The sequence below is a fragment of the Oncorhynchus gorbuscha genome, linkage group LG18 (assembly GCF_021184085.1).
Source record: "Oncorhynchus gorbuscha isolate QuinsamMale2020 ecotype Even-year linkage group LG18, OgorEven_v1.0, whole genome shotgun sequence".
Taxonomy (NCBI): Eukaryota; Metazoa; Chordata; class Actinopteri; order Salmoniformes; family Salmonidae; genus Oncorhynchus; species Oncorhynchus gorbuscha.
Genome location: NC_060190.1, coordinates 33312249 through 33327128, shown reverse-complemented (window position 1 = coordinate 33327128; position 14880 = coordinate 33312249). Strand labels below are relative to the sequence as shown.

At 43.4% G+C, this 14880-nt stretch overlaps 2 protein-coding genes across 2 annotated transcripts in view; both read right to left on the bottom strand.

Annotated features, from left to right (window-relative positions):
• Window positions 1-456: 456 nt before the first annotated feature.
• On the bottom strand, window positions 457-2884 carry LOC124004055 (odorant receptor 131-2-like). The gene has a single exon (XM_046312814.1). The coding sequence runs from the start codon at window positions 2225-2227 to the stop codon at window positions 1232-1234; it is 996 nt and encodes a 331-aa protein (XP_046168770.1). The 5' UTR covers window positions 2228-2884; the 3' UTR covers window positions 457-1231.
• Window positions 2885-4547: 1663 nt separating this feature from the next.
• The window catches only part of LOC124003601 (matrilin-4-like), a 58588-nt gene continuing 48255 nt past the window's right edge, over window positions 4548-14880 (bottom strand). Inside the window, exons 9-12 of the mRNA XM_046311993.1 lie at window positions 12275-12679; window positions 11783-11935; window positions 11374-11478; window positions 4548-6265 (exon numbers count right to left, since the gene is read on the bottom strand). Coding sequence (XP_046167949.1) covers window positions 6207-6265; window positions 11374-11478; window positions 11783-11935; window positions 12275-12679 — 722 coding nt within the window. The 3' untranslated portion in view covers window positions 4548-6206. The remainder of the gene's footprint in view (window positions 6266-11373; window positions 11479-11782; window positions 11936-12274; window positions 12680-14880) is intronic.

Below are 14880 nucleotides of genomic sequence, written 5' to 3'. Positions count from 1 at the left end.
TTGGCGAGGCATTGGAAAAGCTCTCTGGTCTTTGTGGTTGAACCTGTGCTTGAAATTCACTGCTTGACTGTGGAACCTTACAGATAATTGTATGTGATGGGTACAAAGATGGTGTAGTCATTCAACAATCCTATTAAACACTATTATTCCATGTCCATGCTTTTTATGTGACTTATTGTTAAGTGACTGTCCCACTGGATGTCATAAGGTGAATGCACCAATTTGTAAGTCGCTCTGGATAAGAGCGTCTGCTAAATGACTTAAATGTAAATGTAAATGTTGTTAAGAATTTTTTTACTCCTGAACTTATTTAGGCTTTCCGTAACATAAGAATACTTATTGACTCAATACATTTCAGCTTTTTATTTTTTACATTTTTATTTTTTTATCAGTGACACATTCAAAACATTTTTAAAGCCATTTTAAATTCAGAATAACACAACAAAATGTGGAAGAAAAAGTCAAGGGGTGTGAACTTTCTGAAGGCACTGGTGTGTATACATGCATACATGCTGAGTGTACAAAACATTAAGGACACCTTCCTAATGTTGAGTTAGAGCCCCCCTTTTGCACTCAGAACAGTCTCAATTCATCAGGGCATAGACTCTATAAGGTGTCAACAGCATTCTACAGGGATGCCTGCCAATGTTGACTCCAATGCTTACCACAGTTGTCAAGTTGACTGGTTGTCATTTGGGTGGTGGGCCATTCTTAATACACACAGGAAACTGTTAAGCATTAAGAACCTAGCAGCATTGCAGTTGACACAAACCGGTGTGCCTGGCACTTTACTACCATACCCCGTTCAAAGGTACTTAAATCTTTTGTCTTGCCCATTCACCCTCTGAATGGCACACAGACAATCCATGTCTCAATTGTCTCAAAGCTTACAAATTCTTCTTTAATCTGTTTCCTCCCTTTATCTACAATGAAGGGGATTTAACAAGTGACATCAATAAGGGATCATAGCTTTCATCTGGATTCACCTGGTCAGTCTCATGGAAAGAGCAGGTGTCCTTAATGTTTTTTTACACTCAGTGGATAGATAGATATTGAATTACACATTTTTTCTTCCACATTTTCATTACAATTCAGCTTGCTGCCATAATTATTTGGTGAAGAACAATAAAACCCTTTATCTCTCTCTATATATCTTTATATATATATACACACACACACACACACATATATATATATATATATATATAGAGTATATACACATGGAGAAGAATTATCCTGCTATGTGATCTATAAAGACCTTTTCCCTTGGCTGGTGGTGTTTGAGAGGGACACATTTTGAGGATAAATGCTCATTCACCCGACACATCAGGTACCTCTTCAGATACTTACAAAAGGTCTGATCTCTAAGCCCATAAACTATTGGACTAATAAGCCTGGGCAAAATATGAACAATTACATAGCTAGTAAACCGGATCTCCAGCGCATGTGTGGAAAATATATATAGCATCAGGCTGTCAATCAAAGGGCCTATGTAGGTGAACATGCACATTAACAACTGTACAGCATGAAGCAAGATGGTGTTGCGAGCCTTCCTGGCATCTGCATTAGCCGCCTTGGCAGTGAACATGATCCTGAAATACGTATAGAAAAGAGTGAACCAAACAACAGTCAGATACACAGCGTGGGAAATGTTTTTCTTCTCTATCAGGTACGGGTTGCGGAAAAGTGAGTCTCGGCTACAGAATATTTTGGAGTGGAAGAACTGAAGTGGTTCTGTGGCCAAGAGAATGAAAAGGTCAGGTAAAATTGGAATCGTGGCCATGATCCAAATGATGCCAATGAGAATGTAGGTCCTGCGCACTGTACATATCTGAGAATGGCGCAGCGGTATACATATAGCTATATAGCGCTCTAAGGCCATGGTAGCCAGGTTCACAGGAGTATTCAAAGTGGTAAAAATGGCGATCATCAAAAGAAAGCAGCAAAAAGACACATTGATTGTGAACAGGATGTAGCTTATGACATGCAGGAAGACAGCAATGGTCAATTGGATCATGTCATTGATCACCAGGTGGATGAAGAGGATGTAGCGAGGGTTGACATTGAAGGTCTCGTGTTTCAAGAAGGTGTGGACAAATGTGCCATTGATGTAGTTGATGGAGATCCACAGCGCCACCACAATAATGTTCTTTGTCAAAGCCGTGACAAACGTGTCTCTGACGTTGAGAGAGACGTGTGTGACGTTGCCATCGACTGAGAAATTCATCGCTCAATAGTTGCAACCTGTAATGCAGTAGATTAGCAATATTTGGGCTGAAATATAAGGTAAATCAGAGAGTGCATTGTCATTTACATCCTCAAAAGTTCAGATATGTACCTCATCATCCATGAGTTTTATCATACTGCTGCTATTTCTAAATCTTGCTGTAATAATGACTTGGTTAGGTACAGTAATGTACCATCTACTCACCTTTCTAGATGTCCTCTAATCTCAAGATCAACCTGACATAATATGTGAGTCTTCATCTCTGGCATGAGTTTATATAGTATAATTTGTGTCCTGGGACTAACTTCTGACAAGGAGGGTCATTCCCTTAACACGGGCCATATTGCTCACACATACAGCTTTCCACATGAGGGTGTTGGAAAAAAAACATGATTACATGATATGGTTTAAGTGATGTTTAACTCATAATCTAATGTAACACCTTTTTCCCACTTACTTTGGCTGTCATCGATTGCCCAAGACAGATTCTTTTGATATTTTCTAGCTAAATACATTCCTTTAATTGTTTTGTTTTCTGCTGCTTGCGATTTGATAAATGGTTTGATTTAATATTTGTCATTCTCACATTCAATTTCAAATCAGCATCCCTTTGAAAATAATCGGATCCCCAAATGGACACATTAGAATAGATCATTCACAGCTTGTGCATAATCAAGGGAAGGCTACAAAGCCCACGCCCAAATACATTTTCATATATTCATGCTTATTGACATAGTCTAAACAAATACACTGTCTATATTCAATCTCCAATCTCCACAGTTGGATCTGTGGAGAGCCTATGCCTCTCTCGCTCAGATTTCTGGCTCACAGCCTATGAGTACATTAGATGTACATTATGTACTTATTGACCTCTGAAGAAGTCGAAGTGGTTTTAAGTTGACTCCAAATGCCACTTTAACACTATGGTTTAAACAGGTGTTATCCCTGTTACTACCAAAGTTCATCAAAATCACAATTTACATATGTTGAACATTTTGTTACATTTATTTCACCAGTTTCTTGTGGTTCCTGAATGGGGAAACATCACTGTTAATGTGTTAGTTGCTAAAGGGTGGTGACTCAAAAATATGAACTTCTGTAATAAAATTGCCAAAGTTGTATATCATCAGTGCTTTAGACTCCAAATAACACTGTGCAAGTCTGTTTACTACCTTAAAGGCATTTTGATACTGTAGACCATGCACTGCTTTTATAAAGGTTACACAATATTCAGCTATTTACAACTGCTATTGTTTTGTTCAACTGTCTTTCCATACATTGCTGACGTTGTTTACCGAGTGCTTAATTGCAACATGCATGTTTGCCTATGGGTTCTCTTTTCCTATTTCATTTTAAAGAGTGGAATATATTCTGTCCACTCATCTATGATTTATCACTTGATGTGATTATTAAAACAGGTATTTTTCATCCAAAATTAACCAAAACAAACTCAACCATGATGCACTTAACACCCTGTGAATATACACTGTTACACTGGTTAGCATTGAAGGTGTAGTGGGCCCCACTTCTGGACCCACAGGAGGGTCATAGTTAGGCTGATATGTGCCTGGGCTTGTGCCATCATGGCCATTGAGGCCAAAATAAATGATTTGATTGGCTGAACATTGTGCTCTTCAGCTCAAATTTCTGTAATCAAACCCAGTAAACCAACACATAAAGCATGGCATGAAGAGCAGCTGAATCAATACAGGTGTCTCAGGAAGTGGTTTTACTTTTAGACAGCTATATGGTATCCCCAACTTCCTTGTCTGAGCTCCTCTGTTTCTTCCGTTCACTTGGCAATGTTAGACCAGACTGATAACTTTTTAAAGGCCGATTGTTGTTGAAAAGCATTTGCATATGTTTTTCCACAGCTCCCTGTGAGAGTTGAAGGCCAGACTACCTATTGGGACAATTAACATGTCTTTTACCAAGGCTTGGGGGACCATCTGACATTTCACATTCTCCAGTCTTGGCTGGGGAGTCGGCAAACACGGCAATGGAAAGGGGAGCTCCGTCCCATTAGCCTTAATTAGAAGCTACTGACAAAGGTCATCCAGGGCGGGACACTTGTGGAACGACAACATGGCATCCCAGGGACTGATTAGAACATCTATGGAGATAAGAACTGAAGTTCATCACCATAAAGTATGTCTCTGTTTGCAAACAATAATGAAGGAAGATCCCACTACACATTACTTGTCAATTTAGTCCCTCGGGGGTACACCCTCAACACTTCTCAGTCCAATTACAGGGTGACTGCTCTCTGGTTGCAATGATTCTATGAGCCGGTTCAGAGTTATGAAGAAACAACACCGAGAACAGTTCAGTCTTTATTACCATCTGTGCCAGAATAGAGTCTTCAACCATTACAGAAAAAGGTTATTAGAAAAAATACAAAAAGTACAGGTAACCAAATATAGGAGTATAAATCTTCCCTATCACATGGTCGTTTAATACAAGACTAAATAAAGAAACTAAAAGGCCCTCTTGTTCATTTACATTGCTGAGTGATATTCTCTCGGTCTCAAGAAAATGCAGTAAAATGCTTCAAAGATAGGGCAAATCAGTTCAACTGTAAAAGCTCACTCCATTTAAAATAAATGATAAACAGGGTGGTTCGAGCCCTGAACGCTGATTGGCTGACAGCTGTGGTATATCATACCATTTACCACGGGTATGACAAAACATGTAGTTTTACTTCTCTAATTACATTGGCAACCAGTTCATAATAGCAGTAAGGCACCTTGTGGGTTTGTGATATATGGCCAATATACCACGGCTAAGGGCTGTGTCCAGGCACCCCGCGTTGTGTCATGCGTAAGAACATATACCACACCTGCTCGGGGCTTATTGCTTAAGTTTACACCCAACAGCAAAAGTTGGGTGTAAACTTCCCTTCCTTTGTGGTGGTATTTTGATTTCACATAATATACCAGTATATTCATGACCTCATTCAACTTCATAAATAGTTACAAAGTAAGACAATCAATGTGATCTTAATTACTCATTTAGGATGTCTTTTTGGAGCTCAAATTTATACAGAACTTTCTCATCCTCTTGACAGTAATGTTTTGCTGTGATCTAGGTAATTTTGTGATGCTTGGTTTCACTTTTGTGAAACCAGGAACCCTCATTTTGTGTTCTTTACGACTCTCTTATCATTTATTCCTCTAAAAATATTGGATTATATTACTTTCTATGAGAAAATGCGTCTGAATTTGAAGTGGTAATAATACTTATTAATTATTTTTCCCCCAGTTATTTACTACTGGTATCAAACTTGCTATAAACACATTACATTAACAAACCATATAAAACATATTAAGGATAAATGGAGCACAAATAAAAACTGTCTGGTGTGACAATGGAAAAATACTGTGTATTTAAGACGCACTATGGAGACATCGCACCGGCATTTCCTGGTTGCTAAAATTCTAATAGCCTAATTTAAGTTCATAGTGACATTATAGTGTAGAGTATCATTGTACCATGTAAACCGTTGTGAAATATATTTTCCATAACCAATAATATTTTATTTTCAGCTGTTTGAAGATGTACAAAAATGAAAGTAAAAAGTCACAAACAAAACTTTAAAATGGGAAGCATAGAACCGATCTACCAGCTTCTTAGACTTTCAATGACAGATCTATAACTCATATTTCTATGTGAATTTGGTTGGGTGCCCAAAAAGTTGCATATTGGAGCTTTAAGTTATAAGCAATGGCTGTATTTTCTAGTTGCCTGTGCTTATGTCTACATTAAGTATGGATGTGCTTGACATGACTTAAGTCCATTGCATGTCCACATTCATGCACTGAAATAAGATATTCTACATAAAATATTGTTTTGGGTCATTTACATCATGGAAAGTCGACATTGATAGGACTTTTGTTTTTACTGTTACATTCTTGACAGGAAAATTATTCTATGCTCAAAGCATCTCCTTATTCTCGTTGGGTTACTTGAATGACATCCCTCATTTTCGTGACAGCAGCTTGTTCTCCATGTCCTCCAATTGTGCAGTCATACCCGCCAGTATAAATGGGTTAAGGAAATAAACACATCATTCAATTTTATTGTCAAATGGCCTGTATGAAAAAAGTTGGGCTGAGTTTAATGATATTGTGGTGGGTAGTAGTAGAATGGGATGGCATTATCGGATTGATGTTGGGCTGAATCCTAACTTGAAGAGTGTGCACAAGATTTGGACTTTGGTATAAATTATGCATTGATGTCAATGGAAGATCTCTACAACAACTTGAGTTACAAACACACACACACGCACACACGCACACACACACAGAGGCATTAGGATTTGGGCCTACAGTATATCACTTATATGCATATTTATAAAGTATCTAAGGTAATGATAAAAAATATATATACAGTACCAGTCAAAAGTTTGCACACTTACTCATTCAAGGGTTTTTCTTCATATTTGCTATTTCCTACATTGTAGAATAATAGTGAAGACATAAAAAATATGAAATAACACATATGGAATCATGTAGTAACCAAAAAAGTGTTCAACGAATCCAAATATATTTTATATTTGAGATTCTTCAAGGCTGCCTTGATGACGGCTTAGCACACTCTTGGGAACTGGGAACTTGGAAAAATACGAGAACTTGGTAAAAATACAAGGTCAAATCATGATGTCAGTGATCTTCAGCACAGAAATTCGGGGCTCTAGAAACAGGCCCGAGTTCCTGAGTTGGAATTCCGAGTTCAATGACCTTTCAAAATGATTTTTCCCAGTCGGAGCTCGTTTTTTTCCTCTAGAGTTCCCAATTGTTTTGAACGCAGCAATAATCCCAACCCATACTGATTGTCATAGCTATCCACCATGCATGTAACGGTTTTCTAGGTGTGGTGAAGAAGAGTCGGACCAAAACGCAGCGTGTAGATTGCGATCCATATTTAATCAAACAAACGTAAACACGAAATAACACAAACACTACAAAACAATAAACGTAACGAAAACCGAAACAGCCTATACTTGTCAACTAATACAGCGACAGGAACAAAGACACTAAGGACAATCACCCACAACAAACTCAAAGAATATGGCTGCCTAAATATGGTTCCCAATCAGAGACAACGATAAACACCTGCCTCTGATTGAGAACCACTCCAGACAGACATAGACTTTGCTAGATCACCCCACTAGCTACAATCCCAATACATACACACCAAAACCCCAAGACAAAACACCCCACAATACAAAAACCCCATGCCACACCCTGGCCTGACCCAATACATGAAGATAAACACAAAATACTTCGACCAGGGCGTGACAGAACCCCCCCCTAAGGTGCGGACTCCCGAACGCACCTCAAAACAATAGGGAGGGTCCGGGTGGGCGTCTGTCCATGGTGGCAGCTCCGGCGCGGGACGTGGACACCACTCAGTCAATGTCTTAGTCCCCTCTCCTCGCGTCCCTGGATAGTCCACCCTCGCCGCCGACCATGGCCTAGTAGTCCTCACCCAGAACCCCACTGGACTGAGGAGCAGATCGGGACTGAAGGACAGCTCGGGACTGAGGCAGCTCTGGACTGAGAGAAAGCTCGGGAGTGAGAGAAAGCTCAGGAGTGAGAGAAAGCTCAGGAGTGAGAGGAAGCTCAGGAGTGAGAGGAAGCTCAGGCAGGTAAATAGATCTACCAGATCCTGGCTGGCTGGTGGTCTCAGCAGATCCTGGCTGACTGGCGGATCTGGCGGATCTGGAAGAGTCTGGTTGACTGGCAGATCTGGAAGATTCTGGTTGACTGGCAGATCTGGAAGAGTCTGGTTGACTGGCAGATCTGGAAGAGTCTGGTTGACTGGCAGATCTGGAAGAGTCTGGTTGACTGGCAGATCTGGAAGAGTCTGGTTGACTGGCAGAGCTGGAAGAGTCTGGCTGACTGGCAGATCTAGAAGAGTCTGGCTGACTGGCGGATCCTGGCAGACTGAAAGATCTGGCTGCTCCATGCTGACTGGCGGCTCTGACTGCTCCACGCTGACTGGCGGCTCTGGCTGCTCCATGTAGGCTGACAGCTCTTGCGGCTTCTTACAGAATAGCAGCTCTGGCGGCTCCATGCAGACTGGCAGCTCCTTGCAGACTGACAGCTCCTTACAGACGGACAGCTCCTTACAGACGGACAGCTCCTTACAGACTGACAGCTCCTTGCAGACTGGCAGCTCCTTGCAGACTGGCAGCTCCTTGCAGACTGACAGCTCCTTGCAGACTGACAGCTCCTTGCAGACTGACAGCTCCTTGCAGACTGACAGCTCTGGCTGCTTCATGCAGACTGACAGCTCTGTCTGCTTCATGCAGACTGACAGCTCTGACTGCTCCATGCAGACAGACAGCTCTGACTGCTCCATGCAGGCTGACAGCTCTGGCTGCTCCATGCAGACTGACAGCTCTGGCTGCTCCATGCAGATGGACAGCTCTGGCTGCTCCATGTAGACTGGCATCTCTGGCTGCTCTATGCAGACTGACAGCTCTGGCTGCTCCATGTAGACTGGCAGCTCCTTGCAGACTGGCAGCTCTGGCTGCTCCATGCAGACTGACAGCTCTGGCTGCTCCATGCAGACTGACAGCTCTGGCTGCTCCATGTAGACTGGCAGCTCTGGCTGCTCCATGCAGACTGGCAGCTCTGACTGCTCCATGCAGACTGACAGCTCCGGCTGCTCCATGTAGACTGGCAGCTCTGGCTTCTCTATGCAGACTGACAGCTCTGGCTGCTCCATGCAGACAGGAGACTCCGGCAGCGCTGGAGAGGAGGAAGGCTCTGATAGCGCTAGACAGGCGGGAGACTCCGACAGCACTGGAGAGGCGAGGCGCACTGTAGGCCTGATGCGTGGTGCTGGCACTGGTGGAACTGAACCGAGGACACGCACAGGAAGCCTGGTGCGGGGAGCTGCTACCGGAGGGCTGGGGTGTGGAGGTGGCACAGGATGGGCTAGACCGTGAAGGTGTACTGGAGATCTTGAGAGCAGTGCTGGCACAGGACGTGCATGGCTAGGGATGTGCACAGGAGGCCTGGTGCGTGAGGCTGGCACCAACTTCACCAGCCGACTAACACGCACCTCAGGACGAGTATGTAGCGCTAACTCAGGTGCCATCAAATCCCCGACACGTTCCGTCGGGCAAATTCCATGCTTAAAGCACCAACACAGCAACTCCCTCATTTCTCTCTCCTCCAATTTCCCCATTAACTCCTTCACAGTCTCTGCTTCGCTCACCTCCAACACCGACTCTGGTTCTGGTCTCCTCCTTGGCTCCTCACGATAAACAGGGAGAGTTGGCTCAGGTCTGACTCCTGACTCTGCCACACTCTCCCTGAGCCCCGCTCCCAATACATTTTTGGGGCTGACTCTCAGGCTTCCATCCGTGTCGCCGTGCTGCCTCCTCATACCAGCGCCTCTCCGCTTTCCTCGCCTCCAGTTCTTCCTTGGGGCGGCGGTATTCTCCAGGCTGAGCCCAGGGTCCTTTACCGTCCAGTTCTTCCTCCCATGTCCATTTCTCCAGGTGGTGCAGCCTCTCCCACTGCAGCTACTGCTGCTCCTGCTGCTGCTGCCTCTGTTGCCTCTCCTGTGGTTCCTGCCTGTCAACACGCTGCTTGGTCCGTTTGTGGTGGGTGATTCTGTAACGGTGCTCTTGTGGTAAAGGAGAGTCGGACCAAAATGCAGCGTGTAGATTGCGATCCATGTTTATTCAAAAAAACGTAACACGAATGTATATTACACACTACAAAAACAATAAACGTAACGAAAACCGAAACAGCCTATACTAGTGTAAACTAACACAGTGACAGGAACAAGGACACTAAGGACAATCACTCACGAAACAACCAAAGAATATGGCTGCCTAAATATGGTTCCCAATCAGAGACAACGATAAACACCTGCCTCTGATTGAGAACCACTTCAGACAGCCATAGACCTAACTAGAACACCCCACTAAGCTACAATCCCAATACATACACACCACATACAAAAACCCATGCCACACCCTGGCCTGACCAAATAAATTAAGATAAACACAAAATATTTTGACCAGGGCGTGACAATGCATGAATCTGCAGTTAGCTAAAGTTAACCAACAAGGCTCAGTGTTAGCTAGCTCGCTAACATTCGGCTATAACTAGCAAGGCAAATTGCTTTCTGAGATACTAATGTTACTGCACAGATCAAACAAGTAACATTAGCTAGCTAGCTAACCGTACACTTTAATTCGCAATGAAAACAACTTTCTGACAATATTATAAACTTATATCTGAATGTTGCTAGCTAGATTATCTTACCCGTATGCATGGATGAATGCTTCTCCCTCTCTGTCACGGATGCCATGGTTGCCCTTAGTTTGAAGATGGAATCCAGAGACAGGTGTTTTATAAAACAGCCTTCTGTGTGTTCTCTTTTTGACTTCCTCCACATTTTTGCAATCAAATGCCAGAATTCTTAGCTATCATACTCTGCTTCCACCGGGTATTCCACTAATTTCAAAACTCGGTCAACTTCTTCCGTGACAACAACACTGTTGATCTCCATTTCAGAAGACTCTATAATGTCTGATTCATTGGAAATGTTTTTACGTAAATCAGGGATTTTCTCATGTTCTGATTCATTTTCAGTCAGAGAGAGTCAGCATGGCACGATTGTCCTCCAGAAAGTGGAGGGCATTTGCAACACTTTTGCACTTCTTCATGATATCTTTCACAAAAAGCCACGGTAGAAAGGATTACCTGCACATGCTACATGGCAGCACATGCTACATGGTAGACGAATCCGAACTCATCTTTCGGTATGTCGAGCAGATCCATTATCTCAGCCAATTATGGCTAGCGGAAAGGGTCCCCTTTTTTCGGGGCTAAACCAACTAGGTTAGTAATTTAACAATTGTATTCGTATTTACAGTTGGCATACAAGTTTGTTATTAAGGCACATGAAACATTTTCCGGAAGGCATTTCTGCCAAAAACGCATTTTAATCAAAAATAAATGTTTCAGTTAAAATAGTTATCCTGTGAAGTTATGACGTGCGACACGTCTATTTTCCTGAAACGAGTCACATATACAGTAATTGGTCATGCTACAACAGGGAAAAGACAACCTACAAAGTGCACCTTTAATGAACAAGTGCAGTATATAGAAGGATATGTTTTGTTTTCAGCTGCTCCAGAGTGGAAATTGTTGCTTGCTGGAACTCAACCAGACTCTCACAGGCACATGGGTCTTTCACCTCAATCTCTCCCTGGCTCTCCTCTGAAACACACACCATTTTTTAAAACTATCTTTGTGGGGTCCATGACAGACAGACAGACAGACAGACAGACAGACAGACAGACAGACAGACAGACAGACAGACAGACAGACAGACAGACAGACAGACAGACAGACAGACAGACAGACAGACAGACAGACAGACAGACAGACAGACAGACAGACAGACAGACAGACAGACAGACAGACAGACAGACAGACATTGCCTGACTGTAGATTGTGTTCTAAAATAACATGTTCTAATGTGCTGTGATTTGTGATTAGCTTTGATCAAAGAATACAGTACCTGCACAGACATTGAGCTTGAGGTTCTCGGCTATCTGGTTGATGAAAGTGAAGTCAGTGGTATAGAAGAAGTGCTTGTCTAGTGGCTCTGAGGCAATCTCACGCAGCTCATCCTCCACGGCCTTCCCAACACCAACAGCATACATGGTGATACCTGACAAGGAGGACAACACACTATGTCACAAAAATGTTGGATGAAGTCCTAAATTGTATTTAATTGCAAGAACTGTTTTGTTGAAACAGCCAGTAACACACCAAAGTAGCGAATGGCAGCCAATTTGGACACATGTATTGTCTGTAAGTAGTATGTATTACACTTTAAATAAAAAGTTATTAAACTGTTTTCATGTATGAACCAATTGATTCCATATTTCCTAATCATGTTATATGTGCTCTTATCTAAGCAAGATATTCTTATTTTAATGCAATCTTTGTCATTCCCTTGGTTTATGTAAACATTACTGCAGGTGCTTTATAAGTTTATGTCACTGACCTTCTTCTTTGGCCTTCTTGGCCCACTCAGTGATGTCATCCTGAGAGCGGCCGTCAGTGAAGACCAGGCCCACGCGAGGGATGTTCTTGCGGGCACCCTCGGCCTCCGAGAAACTGTTCTCCATCATGTGCTTGAGGGCCAGGCCCGTCATGGTGCCCTTCTCCATGTACTCCACGTTCATCACTGCCTTCTTGATGTCATCTGCCTTCTCGTACATTTTGAGAGCGAACTCTGTGCGCACGTGGCTGGAGTACTGCACTAGGCCCACTCGAGTCCCATGGGCGGAGACATCCAGGGAGTCCACCACCTGGTTGACAAACTGCTTGACTAGCTCAAAGTTCTGGGGACGCACGCTCTTGGAGCCATCGATGAGGAGGACCAGGTCAATGTTGGCCGATCTGCAGGCTGGGTGGGACATTGGGGTAATCAGGGCCCTTTTCATACAGTAACATGCCCCTTTCATTTACAATGCATGGATTGTAGGTCTTCCATAAAGCACTGTGGGATGTGCAGTTATTATTATGCATTTTACCAGATCGGCATTGTAAAAGAGAATTTGTTCTCAATGACTTACCTGGCTTAATATTTTTATTTTGCAAGAGCTGGATTTATTTGTAGGTTATGTCATTTCAGTTGCAAGGCTCAAGCCACGCCCACCTGACAATACAGCTCAGTTCAGCTTTCATTTGATTTTGTTTGAGAAGTGGATTATCGATTTGTCAAGTAATTGTCACGTCACCGATTGAACTGACAATATTCATACGATTACCTGTGCAAACCACATTTTCTCTTGGGCTTTACTATCTTGGAGAAGTGTGTAACTATGTCTCAAAAGGATGGGGGTATTGTCAGAAATCGTAGACATGGGGGTTCTATTTTTACAAAGCTAGCGCAATGATAAATCTTAGCGCTGGCAGTATGGCTATAGGTCCGGGGGTGTATCAAAAATATTTGAGCTATTATCACAGGGAATTGAGTGCAATAGCTGGCAGTGGCGCGTAAGGGTTGGGTTTAACTCATTATAGGTGTGAAGAGGGCTTAAAACTCACAGGCCAATCAATGCTGTTCACTGCTTAATACGGCATGCCATTGTCTCAAGTTCTGTAGGTTACTGATGGTCTTTGTGTTGTCTTAATTCGGCCGGGGGCATGGAATAGTCTCTTCATAGTCCCTTGTGGATTGATATAGTTTAATAAATAGCAGCATACCACCCTGCATCCCACTGCTGGCTTGCCTTTGAAGCTAAGCAGGGTGGATCTTGGCCAGTCCCTGGATGGGAGACCAGATGCTGCTGGATCTGGTGCTGGAGGACTAGTACGGGGCACTCTTCCCTCCGGTCTAAGGAAATCCCAATTCCCAAGAGCAGTGAAGGGGACATTGCCCTGCGTAGGGTGCTGACTTTCAGATGTGACATTAAACAGGTGTCCTGGAATCTTTGTGATCATTTAAAAATCCCATGGCACTTATTGTAAGATTAGTGGTGTTAACCCTGGTGTCATGTCTAAATTCCCAACCTGGTCCCATTCCATCATGGCCACCTAATCATCCCCCTCATTCCAAATCAGCATATATCACTTCTAAACTGATGTGTGATGAGTGTTCTGGCACAAAAATGGTTGCTGTGCATCACCCAGGTGGGTGCTATACATTGGTACATTGGTTTCCCTCTACTATGCAAAGTGCTTTGAGTACCTCAGTTGGTAGAAAATAGCTATATTAATTATTACAATAACCAGTAATAGCAACAGTGAAAAACATGGTTTTATATGATTGAATATGTTTGGCGTGTATTTGGTAATCGGACAAGAGCCGCTCTTTGGAAATGGGGATGGATACAAGCCGACTGGAGTAGCCTATGCACTGCAGGTATGCCTATGTGAAATGTAAATAATATATAAGGATAATATTGATGGGGATTCTAAAGCTGACGGTGAAGGACGTGTTTTGTTTCCAAGGCAACTCGTTGGAGGGAGCATACGACGTAGCACTATATACAGAGCAGAAACACGATGATATCCTGAGAAGGGCAAGAGCAGTGGGAGGTGAGAGGCCGATGAGCCACTATGAAATAACAAGCCTGGCGAAGAACAACTTTAGGGTTGTAACTGTCAACATTTACAACCCATACGTTAAGGACGAAGAGGTGAGGGCCTTTCTGGGGAGATACATGGATAACGTCTCCTCAGCAAGGCACCTCAAAGACTCCCTTGGGTTTTGGAATGGGAGGAGAGGCTTCCAGGCACTCCTCAGGGAGGACCCAAAGGGACATGGTGGCTACCTCCATCCTCCTGCTATGTTCTCCCTAGGGGCTGACAGGGGGACGTTGTTTTATGCACGTCAGCCCCCATTTTGCAGGCGCTGTATGGCCTACAGCCACATATTCGCTTCATGCAGCACAAGAAAATGCAGATTTTGAGCATCTGAGGAACACGAGGCGAGAGATTGTGACAAGCCTAAGGCGTGCCATGGGTGTGGCTCATCCGCACACCTGTGGCGGGGGTGCCCGGGTCGTCAGAGGTCATATGCGTCTGCGGCTGGGGGGGAGCAGGAGAGCGGGGGATGGGGAAAGAAGAGGAGGGGAAGGAAGCACGCCTCATGACCAGAAT